Source organism: Populus nigra, chromosome 9 (genome assembly GCF_951802175.1).
Source record: "Populus nigra chromosome 9, ddPopNigr1.1, whole genome shotgun sequence".
Taxonomy (NCBI): domain Eukaryota; kingdom Viridiplantae; phylum Streptophyta; class Magnoliopsida; order Malpighiales; family Salicaceae; genus Populus; species Populus nigra.
In genome coordinates, this window is record NC_084860.1 from 16939792 (window position 1) to 16962070 (window position 22279).

Genomic DNA, 22279 nt, shown 5'->3' on the forward strand with positions numbered 1-22279 from the left:
CTTGGGATAATTGGTTTTTGGATTAACTTGTAAAGTTAGACCAAGTTTAATAAATATAAATAAGATAAGTGATGAATTTATTGTTTACTTGTTTTAAAATAGTTTTTAAAAGGGTGATTATCTGAATAAATATTAAATTAATTTTTTATATTTATTAAAAGTAAAAAATTATCATTTTGAATTAGCAAGAAATTTTCACCCAATTAAAGCAGCCATGGATTCATGAATTCTGCATCAGGTATTGAGAACAAGCACAATTACACAAAAGGGTGTTTGCGATGAGAGGCAACGAGCATCATTAGTTGGAGGTACCAATTTGACCTCTTATAAGCATCAGTTTTTAAAGTAGAGACATGTCTATTTAAAAAACAAATTGTGTTTGTTTTAAATAAAATAATTTATTTCAAATTGAAATAAAAAAAAAAAGAGAACGAAAATGGTAATAAACTGCAGGTATTAAAAATACAAAAGAATTCTTGGCTTTTTAGAAAACTTTTCCTTTTATTTTTCTCTTGTGAAAAAGTAGTATATTTCTGCCCTTTCATCTTCTTCTTGCATGTGTTCTTACAAAGGAAGACAATTGATTGTTTTAAGGCCAAATGATTGATTTACATCTTTAAGTTCATATTCGGTTAAGTTGGTTTTATTTTATATGTTGATTCATATATACTTTTATTATATCATTTATCAGGGGAATAACAAGCACTTCCTTGATTTGGTGTTAGAGGCCTACGAGAGACTCCATTTGTAGCAATGTGCAGGCTCTTTGATTGCTGAAGAGAGAAAAAAATGGAAAAAACAAAAGAAGGTGAAAGTTGAAAAACCTTGATCCCCTATATAGAGCAATATGGGAACAGTTCAAGAAATCTAGAAATGAAGTGTCATCTTGCATGGCGAGACAACATGGAGCTTGACCATTTATGAATGACATTTGTTCATTGGCAAATTCTACAATGTATGGCTTGATGAGGCCACAAATAATTTCAATGCCCATGTTTGCTGACTTTCAATGTTATCTTTGCAAAATATTTAATGCATTCTACAATTTTCTCATTCCCAAAGTTGGTGAAAGTGATCAATCATTCATGTTCTTGTATGCTTTATAGAGAATGCACTGTTCAGTAGCATTATTTATAGCTTAATGTACCTGAATTTGTTTTACAAGGGTCGAAAACCACCTGGTAAATGGCCTTGACATCTTGAGACTGCTGTATCAATGCTCACAATTGCCAAATTTGAAGACTCGGAAGATTTTACATATTAACATATTTTCAAGTACAAAAGGCTGGACATCAAATTATAACATGCTCTGGACATAAAATTATACTATTGTATGCTTTATACATGCTGTATATGACACCAAAATCCACCCATTTTGAAACAAATGTTACAAACCATCTTATGAACGAGAAAACTATGTGAGGTCATTCTCATCCAATGGTTCTTCCTCCTCTTTGGCAGCATCGGTCTTCAAAGCACTAACATCACCAGTGGGTAGCTTTCTTGCTAGCTTGATTACCTGAAACCAAGTTTTTCAAGTCATGTCAAGCAAGTGCAATTGGCTGGCAAAGCGGTTCACAGGTTCACGTACTTGCGTGTTGGTTAATTATGTTCTCCCTAAAGGTGGTGATGGCATCAAATCAAATGAAATTTCAGAGTCCATTAATCTGTCTTACAAGCACAGCGACAATCATTGAATGGAAAGGTTACCAAATACCAATAATTATGCATCTAAAAATGCCTGATGGGATAAGTCTCTATTAGATATGTGAGTAAATCCAAGACCAATAATCAATACATGACATATTACTGTTAATGTGAGACCAGCTGAAGCATTTTCAACCGGCAGGGTCAAAGAAGATTAAAATAAGATTTACCACATGGTCAAGATTTGAAACAGTGCTGGACTGAGCCAGACGTTTGATTTCTTCAATATCACCTTCTGTGTAAGCTGAAAGCAGTTTACTAGCACAGCGGTTCTGGTCACTTCTCAGAAAAGCTTCAACCCTGCAAAAAAAAAATTAAATAAATAAAAAGTAATCATTGTAAACTACTTTCAGCAAGCAATGACAGGATATTAGAGTACCTCTTCAATATTTTTAGTAATGCCGGGTATAGAAGATACAAGATGAAGGTGATTTCACAATGTTACAAGTTCAATCTATTCATTCAACATAACATTAATTAGCAGCAATTTTTTTTTAAGTTCTTGTATATGACCAGTTAAAACTCTCTGGTACCAGCCAAAGTCAAAAGAAGCTAGATGGCACAACAAAAGCATCATCATATAGATAGAACATGCTGCAAGAAATTTCAATAAATTGCTGTTAGCTAGAGGATGCCAACAGAAAAATTAGCTTACTGAGAACAATCATTGTAGCACTTTTCTGCTTGCTTGAAGTCATGCGCGTAAAGGTAGACAATAATTGCACCAAGATATGCCTGAAATAAATAAAGATAATGTAAGATTAACAGAGATTCTTAGACGAGGAAAAGAAAAAACTATATCATACTGCACAGTGTGAAGAGAGGCTAGATGTCCTAAACGCATAAAGGGAAAAGGTTGAGTTGCCTCAGAGCATGATCAGCAGTAGATGTCTTAGTTAATATAGGTTTAAATACAATTTTGAATGAAGGAAAACAACAAACAGAAAAGGAAAAACACACTATGGAGAGTGAAAAGTAGAAAACACAAGAAATGCATTGGGCCGCAAGGGAAAAAAAACACTTAAAATCACACCTTGCACTGGCTATTGGTGGCATTGCATTTATCTGCTGCTAGACCCAATTGCAACAAAGAAGCTGCAGCGTCACTATACCTGCAGGTAGGAACACCATAATAACACTTAGAAGTTTGCATTGTACAATAGCAGCCTCAAATTAAACATTAGGTGGTCAATGAATACTACTAATACACTAATACATAATAAACCCTTACTTCTCAAGCTTTATATTCACACTAGAGGCAGCATGGTATAGATCAAAGGTCATCTGTTCTTTGCCATCTTCTTCGAGAATAGCGGAAGCATCATTGTACAGCTGAACAGCAGCATCAGGTATAGTATCTTCCAGTGCGCTATGAAAGGGGAAAGAAAGTACTTTTCAAAGACAGCCTGATTTGGCAGGTAAATTACAATGAATATTTTAGCACAAGGAGAATGCATGCATGTCAGCTGGAGAGAGACAATAAATTGCGAAAAGATAAAAAGAAGAAAAAAAATCAACTAAAGGTAAATTATTAAACTATACAGCCACATGTTTAGAAAGAAGGGCAGGGGGGCACAGATCATTTTGCAATCATGAACAGACAACATGACTTGTATGCAGTTATTTGTTTACAAATCATTCTGAAGTTAAACTGATATGAAGTTTGAGTCTTGGAAGAAATGCGACTATACTATACAGTTATTAGGATCTTGACAGGGTATGGGTTCTGAATAAAAAATGATGTCTAAGCTTGGTGAACCATTAGAAACTTTATTGGCACTTTCCATAAATCCTTAAGTTTTTCTGAATCGTAAGTTTCACATGAGTTCCCAAGTGTTAAACTACAAATAGATAATAAAAATGATTTATTTCAAATACAAAGCATTGGAGTTCTGAACACAAAAGGAAAAACCAAGTCCTCACCGAGCAGCCTTAGCTAGAGCATCTGATGCTGGCTGTGGTCTCCCACACTCCATGTACAACTCAGATGCTCTTCTATAAAAGTCAGAGACTTCATTCCAGTTGCCTAGCTCCTTTGCTAGAGCAGCAGCAGACTCCATATCTTTAGCAGCATCCCAGGGTCTGATTTCTTATTAAGTATATAACTAAGCGCAGATTTACACATATCAAAACCAAAAAAGATTAATACTTTATGAATCACTCCTAGACGAGAGTCAACAAAAACAAGGATACGAAGAAAGCATCTCTTGTCCTTTGGAAGCCTTCTCAAATGCTTCTTTTGCTTTTTCATTTTTCTTTGCAACCCTAAACAAATTAGCTACAATAAAACAATCATTAATAAAAAAAAAACCCACCACAATCCATTTCATTTTGCATAAAAAAAACAATTCACAAACACACAAACTCAGTCACTAACCAGCTTCTTCATACAAAAGAGTGGCATTTCTCCAATCAGCACTCCACCTTGTAAGACTGAGTTTAGTCCTAACAAAACAAAAAATACAAGTAAACAAAATGAAAAATATTCCAGTCCAAGAAATGGGCCACCTTCAGATTTTCACAAAAATGCAGAATCTAAAAAACCCAACACTTTTTCTCCTAACAGACATGCAAATCATCAAATATTTTCAAATGGGCAGATTAAAATTCACGTTAACAATCAACCCATTTGAGCTTAAACTATCCCAGTAAAGAAAGTCAAGTTCTTTTCACATTTCTCAGTAATCTATAACTTCAAGAATTCAGTCTTTAAACGTCATATCTAACCCAAAAAAAATAAAAATAAAAATCAAGAAACAACATCAATACATAATCATTTAAAACCATGAAAAAAAAAACAGAATGAATCCTTTCACGTAGAGAGAAAGAGAGAGAAGGGGGCTTACAGTTTATCAGCCTTGGCAATTAGCTTTTCGGGATCGGAAGCGGGCATGATGATGGTAATGGAGGACTGATTTTTCTTTTTTCACAGACTGGCAAAGCAAAGCTTAGCAACCAGGCAGTCTTGCTGGATTTTACTTTCTTTTATGCTATTTTTGTATTGTTATTTGATATATACCCATTTTTTACACATACTAATTTATATCCTTTGCATTTTACTTTTCAAAATAGATTTTTTTTTAATTAAAAATATTTTGCCCATATATGTGTGTGTGTGTGTGAAAATGGATATTAAATAGCGCTTTTAGATTATCTAGATTGAAATAAATAAAAATTATTTGACATTTTATCACTATATATATCATAATTTTCAGGGAAAATTACATAATTATTTTATAGTTTAATTTTTTTTATATTTACACTTTTATATTTTAAAAAAATTATAATTTACATTTTAATCTTCTCATGAATATTTATCGTATGGAATTATATGCAATCTAGTGTAACTAATTAAATGTAAATAATTAAATAAATAAAAAAATCAAAGTCACCACAGTCTTGCACACGCAAAACTTGGCTAAGTAATTAGGTTTGGTGTCGTACTTCAGCACAACCCATGAACACTAACCACCATGCACTCATACAATAACCAACACTCTCATTTCTCCTCCCATAAAAGACCACTGTGATTTCCACTTCTTCATCACAGCTATCAAACCCCATTTCACCACTTAACTTGCTTGAGTTGATCAGTCTCACAATGGCTTCCAAGCTTGATCTCTTGCTAATTGCCTTTGCTTTCTTGTTTCTTTGCAGCTCCCATTACTGCTCAGCTTCTGGCAGGTCACTAAATCCAGAAATGCCAGCAACCACAGAATTTGGACTTGACCCACCTTACCTTCTAAAGCCAACTTTTCCATTACCAGAAGATGAAGAGACACAAACACCTCCAAGTTCCACACTACCTATGCTTCCAATGCCACTTCAACAGCCAATAACACCTCCTCCTCCTCCTTTTCCTGCTGGCCAGGATGGGGCCAATTTGACTCCAGCTTTCCCATTTCCTCACTTGCCTCCTCTACCCAAATTCCCTCCTTTTCCATTTATTCCTACCATGCCATCAATCCCTGAACTCCCCTCAATTCCTTTGCCTCCACAGTTTGTGGATTCAGGCTTTTCTTCACCAGGAATTGGAAATGAAGGTAGCCCGTGAAGCTATAATTGCCTTTTCCAGGTGGAACTAGCCAGTTTGCAAACTAACTATATCATCAGGTGGTTTGAGTAGGTTGGCGGCAAATGTTATGTGTCATGCTCGATCTTGTACCTAGTTTCCTTTTCCATACAAATAATATGGGATTTTGCCAATATTGTTGATGTAGTAATTAATGAAGATCTATAATAACATGGTTGATGTTAACGTTGCAAATTGCCATGAACATACTGCTCCATGAGCATTCATCAAACTAATTCCATCAGCAGTTACAAAAAAGATAATGATAGGAAGATTAAGGGAAACATTACACAGTACTAGTTAGATACAAAAATAGAAATAAGATAAGAAAACACAGCAGGATAGACAGAAGCAAAACATGTCCCTTACATATGACTTGGTACCATCACAAAGTCACAGCTTATTGTTGTTTATTTATTTATTCTCCTCCTCCTCCTCTCTTTTTCCATGGCTATTTAGAGGTCACAAGGTACTCAAAAAAGTTCAAAAATTGATCATGCTGGAGGAGACGGAGGGAAAGGGATGGGAGGGAAAGGAAAGTCAGGAAGTGGAGGGACATTAGGAATGTCAAATGGAGGTGGAAATGGGATTCCAGGAATTGGTATGTTTGGAAATGGTGGCAAGTTCTTCATCTCTCCCAATCCCTTCTTGGCATTGATTTTATCAAACTTCATAGGCTTTCCATTTTCTTCCTTGAGTTGGCGAGCATCAATCTGTAGTGCAAGACAAGTGATCAACAGAAACAAGCCTAACAAGAATATAGGTTTCAAGACCACTTTCGAGGAAGTTTTGGTAGCCATGACTAGGCAAAGTTCTGATGTCTAGCTCTCACCCTTGTGGGTTCATATATATACAGAGAGTTGCAAGTCACATTTATGAGTCAGCCTTCTCAATCTCTCTTTCTTTGTCTGTGTAAAAACTTGTTGAAACTCAAAACCTCTTGATGATTGTGCCAACAAGTGGAAGAGTCATAGAGACGAGAGCAAAGAGGCCAGATTACTACAGAAATTAAATGCTGCTAAAGAGAATTGGAAAGAGTGCCAAGAAACATTATTTCATTGATCTTTCTGCTGAAACTTCCTACATACATGCCCTTTATTATACTAAAAAATAAGAAGCAAAAATGTCTTGGAAATGCGTGTGCATAAAAAGTAGATACTCCTGCATGAAACCATTGCATGTGTCTATACAACCAGCAGCTAGCCATATTTATAGCCTGCAATTGTATCCCACTATTGCAGGTAAGAAAATCACCAGATAGTCTTTAAGTTTTGGACAGTACCAATCCCTACATAGCGTATAACGATGACATAAAAACAAGGTTTTCTCAAACCCTAATATATCGTTTATCAATTCTCTCTGCGGTTTAGCTGTAATTTTAGAATTTGTAAAAGCATGATTTCTTTCTGTGTCAAATTTTAGGCCTTTGTTTATGCGTTTTCATCTCCGTATGTGGTAAAGAAGAAAACAAAAACAAAAACCCTCTTTAGATAAAGAAGTTCTTGACTCATGTCTCCCTCTCTGGTATGCATGATCTCTTTTGAGAAGTTCTGAATTCTTTCGTTCCCTGGGTTAGCTGTGTTTTCTCGGTTGTCTTTCGACATCTCCACTATATAGACACGCGTGATGACAGATTCCCAAAAAACACAGCCCAAATTACAACCCCTAGATGTTCCAAGGGTGGAAGTGATTCAAAAAACTACTTTCTGCGGCAGTGAATATCCCATTACTTGGAACTAAGAGCATCGCATAGAGCATCAGAGACAAAATGTGTCATCAAAATTGCCTTGGAAAAGGCCATTTTTTGCAAAATGTTACGAGGATCTCTCTAAATTTTCTTTATCAGATTTCTGACAAGACATTCAGTTACATAATCTTAAACAAGGAAGACAAAATACAATTATTAATCAATTTGTTATCAACATATCGCAAATGCTTTGACATTTACATGATAAAGAATGAATCAAAAAATTGGTTAAAGACATCTCACAAGCAAAAGGGAATGCTACAAAAAGCTACAAAAGCATATTACAGAAGACATCTCACCGGTCTCTCAGTCCTCAGCCGTTTGTCGTGGTATTATATGTGACTTTGACAATAACAGACAATGGAATGTTGAGAACATGACCCTGATCTCCAAACAGTCCTATCCTTCCATGGCTAGCAGTAGAACTATTCATTATTGCGTCAAAGAACACACTCAAGATTTGCCTTTCCCCACTGGCAATAGAGAAGCGGGCCGGGACCACCTTTACAGTCACTCCATAAGGAGCACTCCAACCAACTTTATACGTTTCATTACCAGCAATGTTAGTCACAGATCGTTGGACCGTTCTAGACTGATATAGTTTAGCGATTGTGATGGAGGGAAGATTCAGGTCAGTGCTATTGATGGTTGAGTTATAAGACAAACAATTTTGTCCTGTGTAGTTCAGGACCACAGGACTAGATCCGTTAATGCCACAAAGGAATGACATATAGTCATCATAACCTACAAAAAGCAGAGTATGAAGTTAGAATGAGATGCATGAAGTTCACAAGTAAATTAATGGATCACAGATAGCAAATGCAAAATTAAAATCCAGATTTTTTCTAGTAATAATTTATACAGTATTAAATTGATCAAGACTAGCCAAGGTGCCTCTTCCACTAGCAAAATATGGCTCTAGATAAAGTTCAAGGACGTAAAGAATTTATGTTTTAGACTACAAGAGTTTGAGCATCGATGAAAATCGTTCAATCAAATGTTTGCTTTTATTAAAAAAATAAACTATTTAAAATGGGTTTAAAGACATCTTTAAACAACAACAAAAAAGCTTCACAATCATAGAGTAGTTGGGGTCGGCTATATGGATCCTTTTGAGACATCTTCAAAGGAGAAAAGATGCATGATTAATACATCCAAGGAGGCAAGGATAATATAGGTGGATAAAATATTTTCTACAGTGACAACAAACAACAACAAAAAATAAAATGTTTGCTTTTATTAAAAAAATAAACTATTTAAAATGGGTTTAAAGACATCTTTAAACAACAACAAAAAAGCTTCACAATCATAGAGTAGTTGGGGTCGGCTATATGGATCCTTTTGAGACATCTTAATTGGATAAAATATTTTCTACAGTGACAAGATAATAATTGCTATCATTACCAGATTTTATGTACTACGGTAACTCCAACATCCTAAGTCAATAAATGAAGATGGGAAAAAATTACTTGATAACTAGTAAACAGGTTTATATGATAAATGTTAACTTACAGGAATCAAAAATCAAACCCGGATCAAGAGCAGCAGTTGCATTCACAAAACCACTTCCCATGTCGAATGGCGTGGCTGGAGACTGATTTAGATCTGGGTTGGCATAAGCACGCTGAGCCATTATTGGCCCACCATTATTGTCATATAAAGAAGCAGTTGAGGAAAGCGCAGAGGCAATTGCTGAAGGACTGAAACTGGGGAATTTTTGCTTGATCAGTGCAGCAAGCCCAGCAATATGAGGAGCAGCCATACTCGTCCCAGACATCATTGCAAAGTTCTCACCTAGAGGGTTCAGTTGACAGATTAAGATACATTTTACTTGTGTAAACCTTATAACTAACATGGAATCTCAATTGGACTGCTCCAGTATCCATATTCCTACCTTGAAATTCAACTGAGTCCGTGCCAAGTGAACTCCATGCAGCCCATATTGAATTTCCAGGAGCTACCAAGTTGGGTTTCAAAATGTCAGCATCATCAAGAAAACTATCTTCTGGATCCGGTCCTCTTGCAGAATAGTACATGACTTTGGGAGCAGAATTGGAGTAGTTAGCTTTAAGTCCCCCTAAAATACTTGCAACAGCACCAAATTTAGTAATTTGCTTTGTAGTTTCGTTCCTCTCCAAAGAAGAATTGTAGTATTGGAGTAAAACCTGCCACAAGGATCATTCAAGACTAAGATTTCACATAAGTGACAATTTCTTTTGAAAGGAGAAAACTCACAAAATGATATCATAGAAAGACCTTGCAAGCTAAACACTAAAAGAAAAGAATAGTCATTTGCCAGCAAACGCTAATGCACAGAAACCTTCACCTTGGAATCATCAGGGGATGGAATTATGATCCCAGGCACACTCATTGGAATTGGATTAAGCTGAAAACCAATTACAAAAGGATCCATGTAGAACACCACCCCAGCTGCACTGAGGTTTTTGGCTGTTTCTACAGCTTGTTTGATTGTGGAAAGTCCAAGCACAAATCGAATTGAATAACTACAGATCAAGAGGTTTCCTTCGATAAAATCCTGATTGAAGCTACTGGAATCTTGACATTCACCCACATACATATCAGTAGTAACTGTTGTCTCATTGTTCACGGCATGAAGTGCAGAAACAAGGGTCAACATGGTGTCTTCATCTGTTCCCGCTGAAGGAAAACAAAGCAAGTATATTAGACTCTTATCTCAATGGAAATATGTAGAAAACTATTGATTAACAGGAAAATAATAGCATCAATTGCTGCTATGCATTTTACTCTGAGTTTCTTTGTTTGCAAGTTCATTTCAAAAGAATGTGTACAGAGAAACTAAGAAATGGAGTGATGATGATAAGCTTACGTGCAAGTCCAACTCCATGAATGGTTACATTGTTGCCAAGTATTATAGAGTTACTATAAACTCTGTCATGAGAAGCCGCACCAACAGTGAAGATCCATGGACTGAAGGAAGACATGCTCTTAGGCGATGGCCCAGTATTGCCGGCAGCTTGCACAGTAAAAATGCCAGCCTTCACAGCTGAGAGCAACGCCATGTCTATGGGATTAAAGAATGTTGCAATACCAGGAGGACGCCTGTTGGGAGTGATAGATAAACTTAAAACATCAACCCCATCCTGAGCTGCCTGCAAATACAAAATAGGTGATAAACATTTAATTATGATGACCATATGAATTGATATTCTAGCAATGCAATCTCCAGAAATTTTCTTTCTTCTATCTGTTTGTTGAGTCGAGCTACTCCAACAATCCCAACCAGTTGGAAGGGAACCTTCTCTTGCTTGTCATTTAGCAAAATTGCTCTACTTGGAAAGATAGAGCAGTCTCCCAAGCAATTAGAACCTATTAAATCTGGCCATAATGAGGCAAACAACAAATTGGGTGGCCTGAAGACAAGAGGCAACAGCCATTTTATGAGCTCAAAACTGTCTAGATGAAGGCCAAGTTCAGTCACAGTCCATAAACGAACAAAACATATGGATAATCAGCAGCGTATAAATCGATCAAATGCCCCAGGCAGTTTCAACTTTCAAAGTTCTTTCATCTTTTGAAAAATTGTGTAACACAGTAACAGAATCATTTGCAGAAACAGACCAGATTAAATATATGTACCTGATCTATAGCAGCAACAACATCAGCAGCGAAGCCTCCAAAACTCTTATACAATGCCTTGTAAACAGAAACACTGGAAAAGATGAACATGCAATTAATACAAAAGAAGAACTACTGCAAGTAAAAGCTTTACAAAAGTGAGATTTTCATTATATGATAAACAGAAATTACTGTGCACGAGGAGCCATCCCACTGGCATTCCCAAAACAATGTCCAGCAACTATCACTGGAATCCCATGGTTTCCTGCAGCAACAGAGGCAGTATGCCTGAAAATAAAGATAAGATTCACTAAGACTAACTGTGTATTGAAGAATTAGATGAACATGTTTACTGTGTTCCATATCATGGAATCACAAGAGCTGGAATTGGATCAAGATCTTTACAATAATGCATGTCAAGGAACCACCAGTGTTGGTTCTATCAACAATGAAATGAGCGCACACTTACGTTCCATGACCATCACCATCAAATGGAGAAGCATAGTCCTGACTTGAATTGAAAATTCCCCTGGTGATAGCAGATGCTGCAAAATGGCGTGCCCCAATCAGCTTCCTATTGCAGGAACCAGAAGGGAAATCTCGAGTAACCTCACAAATGCCTGAAAAATGGCTAGGGACTGGATATGAGTTCAAAGATATGTCATCAGCGAAGCTGGGGTGAGTTGGATCGATGCCAGTATCAACAAAGCCAATCACAATTCCTTCACCGGCAGTTTCATATCCACCTGCTTTGACCCAAGCCCCTTGTGGCAGGCCCAGGAACTGTGGAGTGTGTGTGGTTGCAGTTCTAACAGAGAAATCCAAAGCCACATTTGCCACTTCTCTCCTCCTCGAAAGCTTAGAGGCCTTAGAAAATGATATGTACAACCAAATTAAGAATTTCAGTTTTTTTCTTTCCAAACAAGAACATAAATTCCCATCACAAAAATAAAGCTCGCAGGGAATTTGTTAGGCTACATACAGAAATATATATAAAACAAGCTACAAATCAAAGATTTTACAAGTTTTGTAGCCAAGGCCCAATAGCTATACATAAAAAATACATTAGTAATAGAAGCATCATCAATGTGCTAACCCACACGATTATGGTCACTTAATGATGATGAATGATGATTTATGCATACCTGTTCCGGGGTAACAAGAACAGCAAACCCATTAATCAAGTAGTGATAGCTGTACAGCTTGAGATACTTCTCCCCTCTCAACACCCTCCTCAATAATGAATCATGAACTCGAGCAACATATGAACTAGAACTCCAGTTGGATCTCGAATTATCCCTGAAAATACAGCAAAATCATTCAAAAACATAATTAATTAATCAAGTTTCTGTCAACTAGTTCATCCTCCCCAAAAGGAATACAATTGAAGGGACAAACTGTAAGGGGGAAGCATGGATTTCAAGCACAATCATTGGCTATGTTAGGTGAATTATAGACAAATAATTAAACAAAAAAAGTAAAATCTGGCTAAGCACTCATCAATTCACACTCTGTGATCCTAATTAATCCCGTCAAAATATGGAGGCAACGGTCAGTTCCTCAACTAGTTATTACAGAAGAGTTTAAGAAACAAACAAACAATAGTAAAGCTGGAAGGGATAGAAAGGAGAAAATAAATAAGTCATGTTTGTTAAGGAAGTAAATCCTTATCCAGTGATGTATGAAAAACACAACCTTACACAAAGTCCATAGAAACCCCACATAAGGAACAAGAGGACCCAGTTAGAGCAGACAAGACAGCAGCAATAAAAACTCAAACAGTTACCGGCAAACAAGAAACTTACATTTCATCAGCATCTAGCTACTTCTTTATTGGAGACAAAATGACCAACATGAAATTAAACTAAACTAAAATAAAATAAAAAATAAACCCGAGTACATGCAACAAAAACACACAAAATTACCAAAATTTTCTTCATTAGACAAGAAAACACATAAAAGCTCAACAATTTCACATATTACAAACCATAAAATGTCACCAATTTAACTAACCAAAACAAGATCACAGTCACTAAGATTGAAAGAAACACAAAATGAAGCAATAAAGTTAGTACCTTCGATTGTGAAATTGATTTGGATTTCTAGGAACACCATGCTTGAAAACATTAGTATTCTTTCTAAGCTTTCCATAGTAATGAGAAGCAGGAGCTTGTTTAAGAGTAACGATGTAAACAGCTGTAGTTTCATTGTCTGAACCATCATCAACCTGACACAAAGCGCCTGCTAACAACCCCAGACTAAGCACCATTACCATTAAATGCACCAAGTAGATACCTTCCATTGTCAAACACCAAAACACAACAAAAGCGTAACTCTTTAACAACAAGAAGATCAACAACAACTCATGATGCACTTCACTTTTCAAGAACCAAACTTTTGTTCAAGAAACTAAAGAAACTCCACAAAAGCAAAAACCCTTGTGTGGAATAGTTTGGAAACAGCTTTGAAGAAATGGAAGTACAGAAAGAACCCACTAAGCTTCTTCCACTGGCAGAGAAGCTACAAGTGATCGTGGAGGGAGGAAGAAAGTACCCTTTAGTTCACTTTTGAGAAAGATGGAGAGTAGAAGTATTAATAGAAGAAACATTATAGCATAGAAAAAGAAGCTACTGTTCAGAATTTTCTTGGGGACTGTGAAGATGAACGTTTTGTTTATTAAAAAGTTACAAAAATATTGGATTGATGACGAACGATTTCTTGTCTTTTTCTTTCCTTTTTTATTTTTTTTTTACCGACATTGTTTAGGTTATTCGCACAATGACTAATTCTCGAGATATTAAAATGAATGATCAGGTAAATTTTTAATGTTCTTGAAATCTATAGCAATTGAACTAATAATTTTTTAGAAACAGATTCAACATCTAATGAATTAAATTATATTATTATTTTTTATTATTATTTTTACTGTGCTTGATTCTCTACTTTGCTGGTCAATTGTTAAAAATTTCATGTAGATTTTTTTTTTAAAAAAAAAAAGAATGGCTTGCTAATATTTTCAATGAATGCTAGGAATGCAAGGACAAGAGAGCTATAATAATCTCCACGAGAAGAGAGTTTTTTTTTTTCTTTTATTGAGAAGGCAGCATTTTAAATTGTAATTAATATTATAAAATGAAATTTCAGTCGTGTTTTCATGAATTATATGATAATTTCTTTTCTTTTTTATCTATAAGCCTAGTTTTCCTTTTCTTTTTTTTTTTTTTTAGAAATAAAAATATAAGAACTCAGTGGTCGAACCAACACAAAAAAAATATTGTCGAGTTTTTAATAATCATAAAAAAATGACATAATGAATTACTCTTTTTATATTTTAAATATTTCAAAAAATATATATATTATACTTTTTTCTAAATGGTGGTTGTTAAAAAAAGTAATTTCATTGATTCATTCATAATATTTTATGATTAAATAAAAATCAATGTTTATAGAGTAAAACTAGCTCTATATATAAATATATATATATATATATATATGATAATACAAAACTCTATAAATATTTATAACTCATATTTTAAATTGATCTCGATTTAATATTATAATCCAATGTTATATATATATATATATATATATATATAGACAGATCTGGAGGTCCATGATCGAATGAGAAAATGTTATAAATGAAGGGAATATTTGTTTTGGGAGCAGAAAATGGGGGGGAAAAAGAATAGAGCAAGACAAAAAGGGGACGAGGAAATATGTGTGGAAAATGATAGTCAGGTCAATGGGTCAGCCTTTTATTTTTATTTTATTTTATTTTATTTTTTGGCCCTCTTTGTTTCATTATCCCCAACGTTCCAATTTCACAAGATTTTGTCTTTGCCTTCACCCGTGACACTATTTGTACCCATTCACAATTTGATTCATCTTTCGTACCTCTGTGGCTACACGTTAAAAATTTTACTTCTTTTTTAAAAAAATATATTTTTATATTTTTTAATTAATTTAATATACCAATATCAAAAAAAAATTAAAAATATATAAAAAAATTACTTTCATATATTGCTGAGCAAAAAACACTTTGACACTTTAAAAAAAATCATTACTATTTAACACAGTTCCAAAAGTTATTGATCATATATTGAAAAACAACTAGTTAAATGAGTCAACTTAATATTTATTTATTAGAATTATGTTGTTTTTTTTTTAGTTTTATAAAAAATAAATTCAAAGCTTGGTTTGACTGGAATCAACTCACCTATTAATCAACCTTTTAAGATACTATTTGTTTTTGTATTTTAAAAGCGCTTTTAAAAAAACTGCACACCCTAATTAAAAAATAGAAAAATATTTTTTTTCTTTGCTTTAAATTAATATTTTTTTGGTGTTTTTAGATCATTTTAATGCACTGATATCAAAAATAATTTTTTAAAATAAATTATTTTTAATACATTTCTATGTAAAAAGTATTTTAAAAAGTTACAACAACGACACTCTCAAACAAGCTATAAACCTAGTTAATCCTCAAATCGAGTCTTCTAACTATAGGTTAAACAACAACTGTAAATTTTAAATTACATAGTCATAAGGATTGGAATACAATTTACCCCAAAGAAAATTCTTTAGGCGTTTAATATATTGTAATGTTCTACTAATGCAAGAGTACAAATAATATCACATTTAATGAATTAAATACTGTAATATTTTGTACCTTTAGAGCATCTAGTTACCGTCTCAGACACGATAAAAGGAGAGACGATATGAGTAAATAAAATATTTTATTTGTTTTCAGTATCTTAAAATAATATAAATTCATTCTAAATTAAATTATCTCGTAATATATTTATTCTATACGTACGTATTACACACAACGTGGGACAATGCACAAAATATTTTGCATGATAATAAAGAATCATTGTGAAAGAATGAGAGATGCTCTATGGGGTGGGTGTGGGGGTGGCAGGCAGTGCAATGAACACCGAAGGTGACGGTGGTGGTGCACATGTGAAAGTGGAAAACATGGGGGATTTTGGCATCGAATTCTAACCTCCATTTCGGTGGAATCCTTCTTTATGAGGCCATGATTTTCTTGGTGTCGTCGAGGTGGTGGGTACGGTGGGTCGATCATGCCATCATCATCTTCAACTGTGTTGGAGACTATTTTTCTTTAAATATAGTCGTTAGGGTCCCTTCTGCGCTCAAAAGAACCCTTCCCACTATCATTAGCATCACTTTCTCTGTGATTCTAATCAATGGCCGCCTCCATGTGAGTTGATGAAAATGGGTCAGCTTGACCATGCCATGTTTTGTGTGATAAAACCAAAAGGTGAGAGAGAGCAGCTTCATGGCATCCCAAAACGTTTAGCTTTAATGCTTCTCAATCTCTTCTTCTTCACTTTTTTCGTCTTAGTTCATGTCCCAATCAAGATTTCCTTTTTCTTCTGGATTTAAAGGTATATTTTTCGCGTTGATATGATGCTTAAAGTAGCGTTTGATCACTCTTTTACTTTTTAAAGAAATTAAAATAATGACGGTTGGGAAAACAGGCTAGCTCCTTCATTTTATAAATCTAAGAATTACTAAAAATTTATATAATTATTAACTTTAAAATTTATATGATTAGTTAAAAAACATACAAACTAACTTGAATACTAATATTAATAAAAAAAATTAAGATATCCAACTATCTTCGGCCATCAAATTTGTCCCTTGTAATATTTTATTATTATTATTATTATTGTCGGGTGTTCGGGTCAGTTTACACGCATCACGACTATTCCCCACGGCTCACTGAACATCCTACAAGCCTAGTGAGCAGGTAAGGCACCGTGGGGATGACAGACGTGCACATAGAAAATCGAACTCGGAACGGGGCGGAACAAGTCCCTTGTAATATACTTGATAAAGAAGATTTTTGCTGTGTTCCATCATTATTATTTGATGTTGTTTGTTCTGTTCATGTTAAAGGATTAAAAAGAGTAATAATTGGAATGTATTCTGAATAGAATGTCCTTTTCTATAGTTAATCACGAGTAAAAGCCCCGTGCCCTAGCTAGCCGTTGGACCTACTAACTTTGTGATTCGTGAATCCATAATGAGATCGATCGGTGGACATTATGAAGAACTTGTTAGAGATTTTTGTTGGAAGTTTGATGATTATTTTCTGTAATTCTTATATTTCAGCTATTGATTTAATAATAAATGTAAGTATGTTATGAATATAATTTCAAGTGAATTTTTAAAATATATAAAAAAGATTTTAATACTATAGATGCATAATGGAATTGTAGTTTTGCCCACCCTTTTCATAGAAGGCTAGGGTTATGTTGTTTTTTATATTAATTTTAATTTTTCATTGCTTGATTTTTTTAATAACAAATAAAAACTTAAGATTATAAAATTTGGTATTAATTAACATCGGTCAACTAAGGTTGTGTTTGTTTTTGTGGTTTAACCGTGTTTTAAAAAAAAATTATTTTTTTAAAATTTTAAATTATTTTTTTTGTATTTTTTGTATTGTTTTAATATCTTGGTGTTAAAAATAAATTTTAAAAAATATTAAAAAAATAAAATATTTTCATATAAAAAACATTTTAAAAAATAATATGTATGATAATATCAAAATGCAATCTAAATAAATGAATAAGAAAACACAAGAAAATAAGTTGGAGGAGTTAACAGAACGTGATTTTAAAGAACTAAATTGAAAAGAAAAAATGTACAGTGACCGAAGTGCAAAATAATAAAAATCTCAAGGACTAAGAGTGAAAGAATGGGCTATGAACAGTAATACGAAGGGAGCTACAAGCTATCAACAATGAAAAACATGTCTGTTTTAGTTTATTTGTTAATGTTAATTCCCTTGGACTTGGGCTCTGCTGTTGTTTGCAATGGAGAGATTTATTACATTGGGCCAGATAGAACAAGGCTATCCTGTAAAGTGATACCATGGCTTTGGGCTCTGAAACACCTCCCTCTTGGGGTGTCAATGGCAGTCTTTTTATGAAATCTGGTAGTTGTTTGATGTTTACCAGAAAACAGTAACGGATAAGAGAGGAGGGAAAACAACAGTCACTCAAGAATGGCATCATTAGCAACATCAACACTCGTGTACTCTACTCCTGTTAGAATCAAAACTAGTTCAAAGCCAAGGTCAAGTTCAAGAACTTGCAAGAAAACAGTCCCTTTCCTTGTTACTAGAGCAGACAGTTCTTCTCTTCTCCTCCATGCAGCTAAGTACACTGTATGATTATCATCCCTCCTCATTTTTTTCCCTTTGAGGAGCATGCAAGGTTGCCAAAAAAGCTACACTCTTTATGCTCTTTTCTTCATCACTGAATGTATGTGTTCAATACCAAGAAATTAGTTTCTGTTCTAGCTTTGATCTGGGATTGCATTTTTTATACGTTTCTTGATCTCAAGTGTGGATTTCTTGAAATTGGTTTGATTGGGATTTGTGTTAGGACTTTTGGGTTACAATCTAGAGTCTAAGAATCAACAAGAGACTGAGAAAAGAATTGATAATTAACCTGCATTGTTTGTGATTTTCCATGCAAATGTTATCTGTGGTGAATTTACAGGCAGATTCGTTGCCATGTTCATTTTCTAGGTTGATAAACACATACAAAGTGGCATGGTTGTTGGTTTAGGGTCTGGACAGGCTTCTGGTATGGCTATACAGTATCTGGGTCGGCTACTCGGAACTGGGGCTTTAAAAGATATAGTTGGAGTACCCATGTGAGTTCATATTCCCAATTTCCTGACATTATCAATGATGGCATTGTCTTTTTCACCATTCAAATAGGTTTCTGTGCTGCTTGATGAATCTATATGATCGCCTTTTTAATGCATATACAAATATTAGAGAGCAGAGTTCAATTCCTACCAACTTGTCTTAGTTTCGTCTTTTTTTTTTCTTTTCAAGAAAATTTATCATAACTCAATCTCATAGATAGATAGTATGCTATATACATATATATATTCCTCTGCGGCATTGCCTTCAGTCTTTATTTGTGCTCGAGTCTCGTTATTGTAGATGATAGCACACTTATACAGTTATACATCTGTTGTGTTCGGCTTTCACTATCTTTAAAATTTTTTGCAGTAGTCCTATCCATTCTTTTGCTAGAATGTAGATCTTGTTTTCATTTGCTTCCAGGTCTGTAACAAGTGCAAGTGAAGCAGCAAAGGCTGGCATCCCATTGGACGTATACCAAGATAGTTCTCAAGTGCGATGAAGTTCTGATCATTTATCAAAAATTCCTTCTTATGATATTTCTCTAGTTCAGTTGAAGTTTTATACATTTGCAAGTTAACATCACGAAATAAAAGTTAGCTAGCCTGGACAGGAAGATTTGAAAACTTTCTAGGATCAGATTAGGTTGTCTAGTCAGAAGTTGATATATATGAGAAGAAAATTTCTATTGAGAAGGAAGAAAGGAAAACAAATCCCTTTAAGAATTTGTACTCTAGTTATAGCAACACAGCCAGTAGTTCGTCGAGTCAAATGGTTCTAATTTGTAACCAAAAGGGAGACTAGAGTGGCTGGTTATGATTAAAATCTATCTACGCAGGTGTGGTGACTTTGGTCTAGCCACGATTGCGTGGAGTCACTTGCTTAGCATGCCCCTACCTTTGGTTTAAAGGGTTCCTCATCCATCATGGGTGGGTAGATCAACAATTTATAGTAGCTCTTTTGCCTTCCATAGTTTTGACTGTTCAAATATCAGAAATCTTGGACCTTAGTCTTGTGTCACTTTTAATTTGCTGTTTTGTAGATTGATTTTGCATTTGATGATGCTGATATTATAGAAGAAGAAACACTTGTTGCAATCATTGGACGTCGGAAATCACAGAGCGACGAGTCCATCATTCAAGAGAAGGTAAGTCTAGCTTTTGATACTCTAGGCATCTGATGGTAAGTTTTCTAAACCATTTGTGGATAATTCAATAATCAAATGCATCTACTGAGAAATTGTTCTGAATTGATATCTCAAAGTTGGTGTCTCAGTATCAAATTCTGACTGGTTATCTTTCCTCCTCCTTATCTCTTGCAGTCAATACTCAAAACAGCCAATAAGCTTGTATTCATGATTACAGAAAACCAGTACGTGGGAGGTCTTGAAGGTTCTATTCCAGTTTTGGTTCAAGCTGTAAGCCATAACGATTCTCATACATGCGAAGCATTAACTGCTGCAACAGGAGATTGATGACCTGATTAACACTTGCATCTATATTTCAGCTCAACTGGATGGAAACTGCTGAAGAGATTGATGACCTATTTTTAGGTGATGCAGAGGTATGAACTTCACAACATACAACTCAGTGCCACCAAGTTGATTACCTATCAATTAATGGCTAAAAGATTAGAATAGTAGGCCATTTCTTCAAGTAGCAGAAAATTTAACTTTCCATGTAAAAACCTGAATTAGGGAAGCATAATTGGGGGATAATATCACCTGGACAATAAGCAGTGGTCTATACCAGGGTAGAAAGCATGCATTCTATTTACTAATCTCAGTACCTTCTGATGTAATCTAATGAGAAATTTTGGTTCTCAATTATGTTCCTGCCTAAGGAGGATCGTTGCCGCAAACAGTTTTAGGCTATACCAAACAGGCTCTCTTAATTCTCAGTACTTTCTGATGAAATGATTTTTATTGAACCCATCCTAGTTGAAACAACGGCCGATTTGAACAAACTAAATCATGCAATAAGGGTTCTTGAAATATGGAGTTGTGATTAGTAGCTTCATTCATACTCAAATGCCCAACTACCACCTTCCTCCTTTTGCTTGGCATTCAAAGGTATGGAGGAGATCATCGATAGGACAAGCTGGTCCGACGGGGGGCGATTACCCTTTCATTACAAGCGAAGGTCACAACGTTCTTGATGTCATCTTCACATCTCCAATACAAAGCCTTGGTAGGTCTATAATCATGAGTTCTTCTCGTTCTAATCTCTTTGTCCATGCATTAAGTTACTCTTTTCCACGACCGCACACTAATCCTAATCTGCAGCTGAAGTAGCTGAAAGTCTTGATAAAGTTGATGGCGTTGTTGATCATGGAGTTATTTCCAAGTTCCCGTTAGTTCTCTTCTTGTCTCCTTCCAAACTCTTACCTGTTTCCTTACATTTGTTTACTTGTGTACAAGGTTGTAACAATGCAGTTTAAAGCAAAATCATGCCAAATTTTTCACAGCAGTTCACTATGGAGGAGTAGATTTGTGTTATTAAACCCAGCCTGGCTTGGTTAGTCAACATAATGACCCGTCGACCCGGGCTAGATTTCAAATTAAACTGGATGGGAATTGACCCGGCATGCCTAGTTAATCTGATCAAAACCTAGTTTGATTTTCTTCCAAACCGTTTTTGTTTCAACTTCAAAATAAAATAAAAAAACCCTTAAAACAACATTTTAATTTCGCTCAGGCCAAACCCAGATTAACACGCAAATCATGTAATCTGGGCCTGGGTCAGGGTATAATAACTTTGGAGTAGACTACATCACTTTTTTTTGAACTTCTCATGTACAATCTTTTTTTTTTGTGGTTCCTTTCCTCAAACATGTGTTTTCAACTGATAACTATGAGACTCTATTGTCTTGTTGCAGATGCACTGTTGTGATTGCTGCTGAGAGTGGAGGTCTGAACATTGTTGATAGATAGTCTCCTAGTGTGGGATATGATTCTTCTTGAGTCTGTTCTGTACAGAAAATTGAGCAAGAAAAAAAAAAACGAAGTGAAATTTAGACATCCTGTTTTTGAACAAAGGTCTCATATGTGCCACAAGATTCTTCTTTTGTTTAAACCCAGTATTATTTAGTATACTTTGAATTTAATTATGTCCCTAAGACTTACCAGTAAGTTACTGTAACCGGGTTTGTTGGGTCAACTTGTGCGCCGGCAAGCTTAACATATATTTATTTTAAGTTTTGGATATTTTTTTAAATAACTCAAAAGACGTTTTAGATAAATAAAAATCTTTAGAATTAAAATTTTCGGTCCTCGTCTGAATTTAGCACGATAAAAAAAATTATTTTAAAAAAATAACACATTTTATTTAATTGTGTCAACATTATTAATAAATATTTCCTCTTTTTTTAGTTTTTTTTAATTTAACATGGGTGTCCGGGCCAGTTTATGCGCACCTCGATTAATCTTACGGGTCTTGAAATTAACGATCATATAACCCTCCCG

General features: G+C 34.8%; 3 protein-coding genes across 7 annotated transcripts; 1 reads left to right on the forward strand and 2 right to left on the reverse strand.

The window, feature by feature from the left end:
- Nucleotides 1-1226: 1226 nt before the first annotated feature.
- Nucleotides 1227-4721, reverse strand: LOC133703054 (gamma-soluble NSF attachment protein-like). The gene is made up of 9 exons (XM_062127459.1): nt 4554-4721; nt 4085-4152; nt 3901-3985; nt 3631-3789; nt 2939-3076; nt 2741-2819; nt 2363-2442; nt 1878-2007; nt 1227-1519 (listed from the first exon to the last, which is right to left on the reverse strand). Exons 1-9 carry the CDS (start codon nt 4598-4600, stop codon nt 1415-1417), a joined length of 891 nt encoding a protein of 296 aa, XP_061983443.1. The 5' UTR covers nt 4601-4721; the 3' UTR covers nt 1227-1414.
- Nucleotides 4722-7655: 2934 nt separating this feature from the next.
- Nucleotides 7656-13709, reverse strand: LOC133703457 (subtilisin-like protease SBT2.2). Of its 3 annotated transcripts, none has more exons than XM_062127987.1 (10): nt 13199-13709; nt 12269-12422; nt 11593-11990; nt 11316-11411; nt 11145-11217; nt 10375-10657; nt 9853-10184; nt 9421-9691; nt 9039-9320; nt 7656-8270 (listed from the first exon to the last, which is right to left on the reverse strand). In XM_062127987.1, exons 1-10 carry the CDS (start codon nt 13423-13425, stop codon nt 7840-7842), a joined length of 2547 nt encoding a protein of 848 aa, XP_061983971.1. In that variant the 5' UTR covers nt 13426-13709; the 3' UTR covers nt 7656-7839. The 3 variants fall into 3 exon arrangements, with proteins under 3 accessions (XP_061983971.1, XP_061983973.1, XP_061983972.1); XM_062127989.1 differs by having other exon boundaries at nt 11593-12003; nt 13199-13337; XM_062127988.1 differs by lacking the exon at nt 13199-13709 and having other exon boundaries at nt 11593-12003; nt 12269-12800.
- A 4361-nt stretch (nt 13710-18070) lies between these two features.
- Nucleotides 18071-21924, forward strand: LOC133703033 (probable ribose-5-phosphate isomerase 4, chloroplastic). 3 transcript variants are annotated; one of them, XR_009843820.1, is made up of 9 exons: nt 18071-18324; nt 18691-18818; nt 19240-19309; nt 19859-19963; nt 20138-20233; nt 20323-20379; nt 20888-21005; nt 21236-21332; nt 21694-21924. XR_009843820.1 is itself a non-coding variant. In XM_062127426.1 (9 exons), exons 1-9 carry the CDS (start codon nt 18163-18165, stop codon nt 21746-21748), a joined length of 858 nt encoding a protein of 285 aa, XP_061983410.1. In that variant the 5' UTR covers nt 18074-18162; the 3' UTR covers nt 21749-21924. The 3 variants fall into 3 exon arrangements, 2 of the variants coding, with proteins under 2 accessions (XP_061983410.1, XP_061983411.1); XM_062127426.1 differs by lacking the exon at nt 21236-21332 and adding an exon at nt 21101-21167 and having other exon boundaries at nt 18074-18324; XM_062127427.1 differs by lacking the exon at nt 21236-21332 and adding an exon at nt 21101-21167 and having other exon boundaries at nt 18313-18421.
- The last annotated feature ends 355 nt before the right edge of the window (nt 21925-22279 follow it).

Coding starts and splice junctions, on each gene's coding strand:
- LOC133703054 (XM_062127459.1), bottom strand. CDS start 4,600: ATGCCCGCTTCCGATCCCGAAAAGCTAATTGCCAAGGCTGATAAACT. Junction 3,986..4,084: donor TCTTTTGTATGAAGAAGCTG/GTTAGTGACTGA, acceptor GTTTTATTGTAG/CTAATTTGTTTAGGGTTGCA. Junction 2,008..2,362: donor TGCTACAATGATTGTTCTCA/GTAAGCTAATTT, acceptor TTTTTTTTGCAG/GGTTGAAGCTTTTCTGAGAA.
- LOC133703457 (XM_062127987.1), bottom strand. CDS start 13,425: ATGGAAGGTATCTACTTGGTGCATTTAATGGTAATGGTGCTTAGTCTG. Junction 11,412..11,592: donor GATGGTGATGGTCATGGAAC/GTAAGTGTGCGC, acceptor CTTTATTTTCAG/GCATACTGCCTCTGTTGCTG. Junction 10,658..11,144: donor TTGTTGCTGCTATAGATCAG/GTACATATATTT, acceptor TTGTATTTGCAG/GCAGCTCAGGATGGGGTTGA.
- LOC133703033 (XM_062127426.1), top strand. CDS start 18,163: ATGGCATCATTAGCAACATCAACACTCGTGTACTCTACTCCTGTTAGA. Junction 18,819..19,239: donor GATATAGTTGGAGTACCCAT/GTGAGTTCATAT, acceptor ATTTGCTTCCAG/GTCTGTAACAAGTGCAAGTG. Junction 20,380..20,887: donor TATTTTTAGGTGATGCAGAG/GTATGAACTTCA, acceptor TGGCATTCAAAG/GTATGGAGGAGATCATCGAT.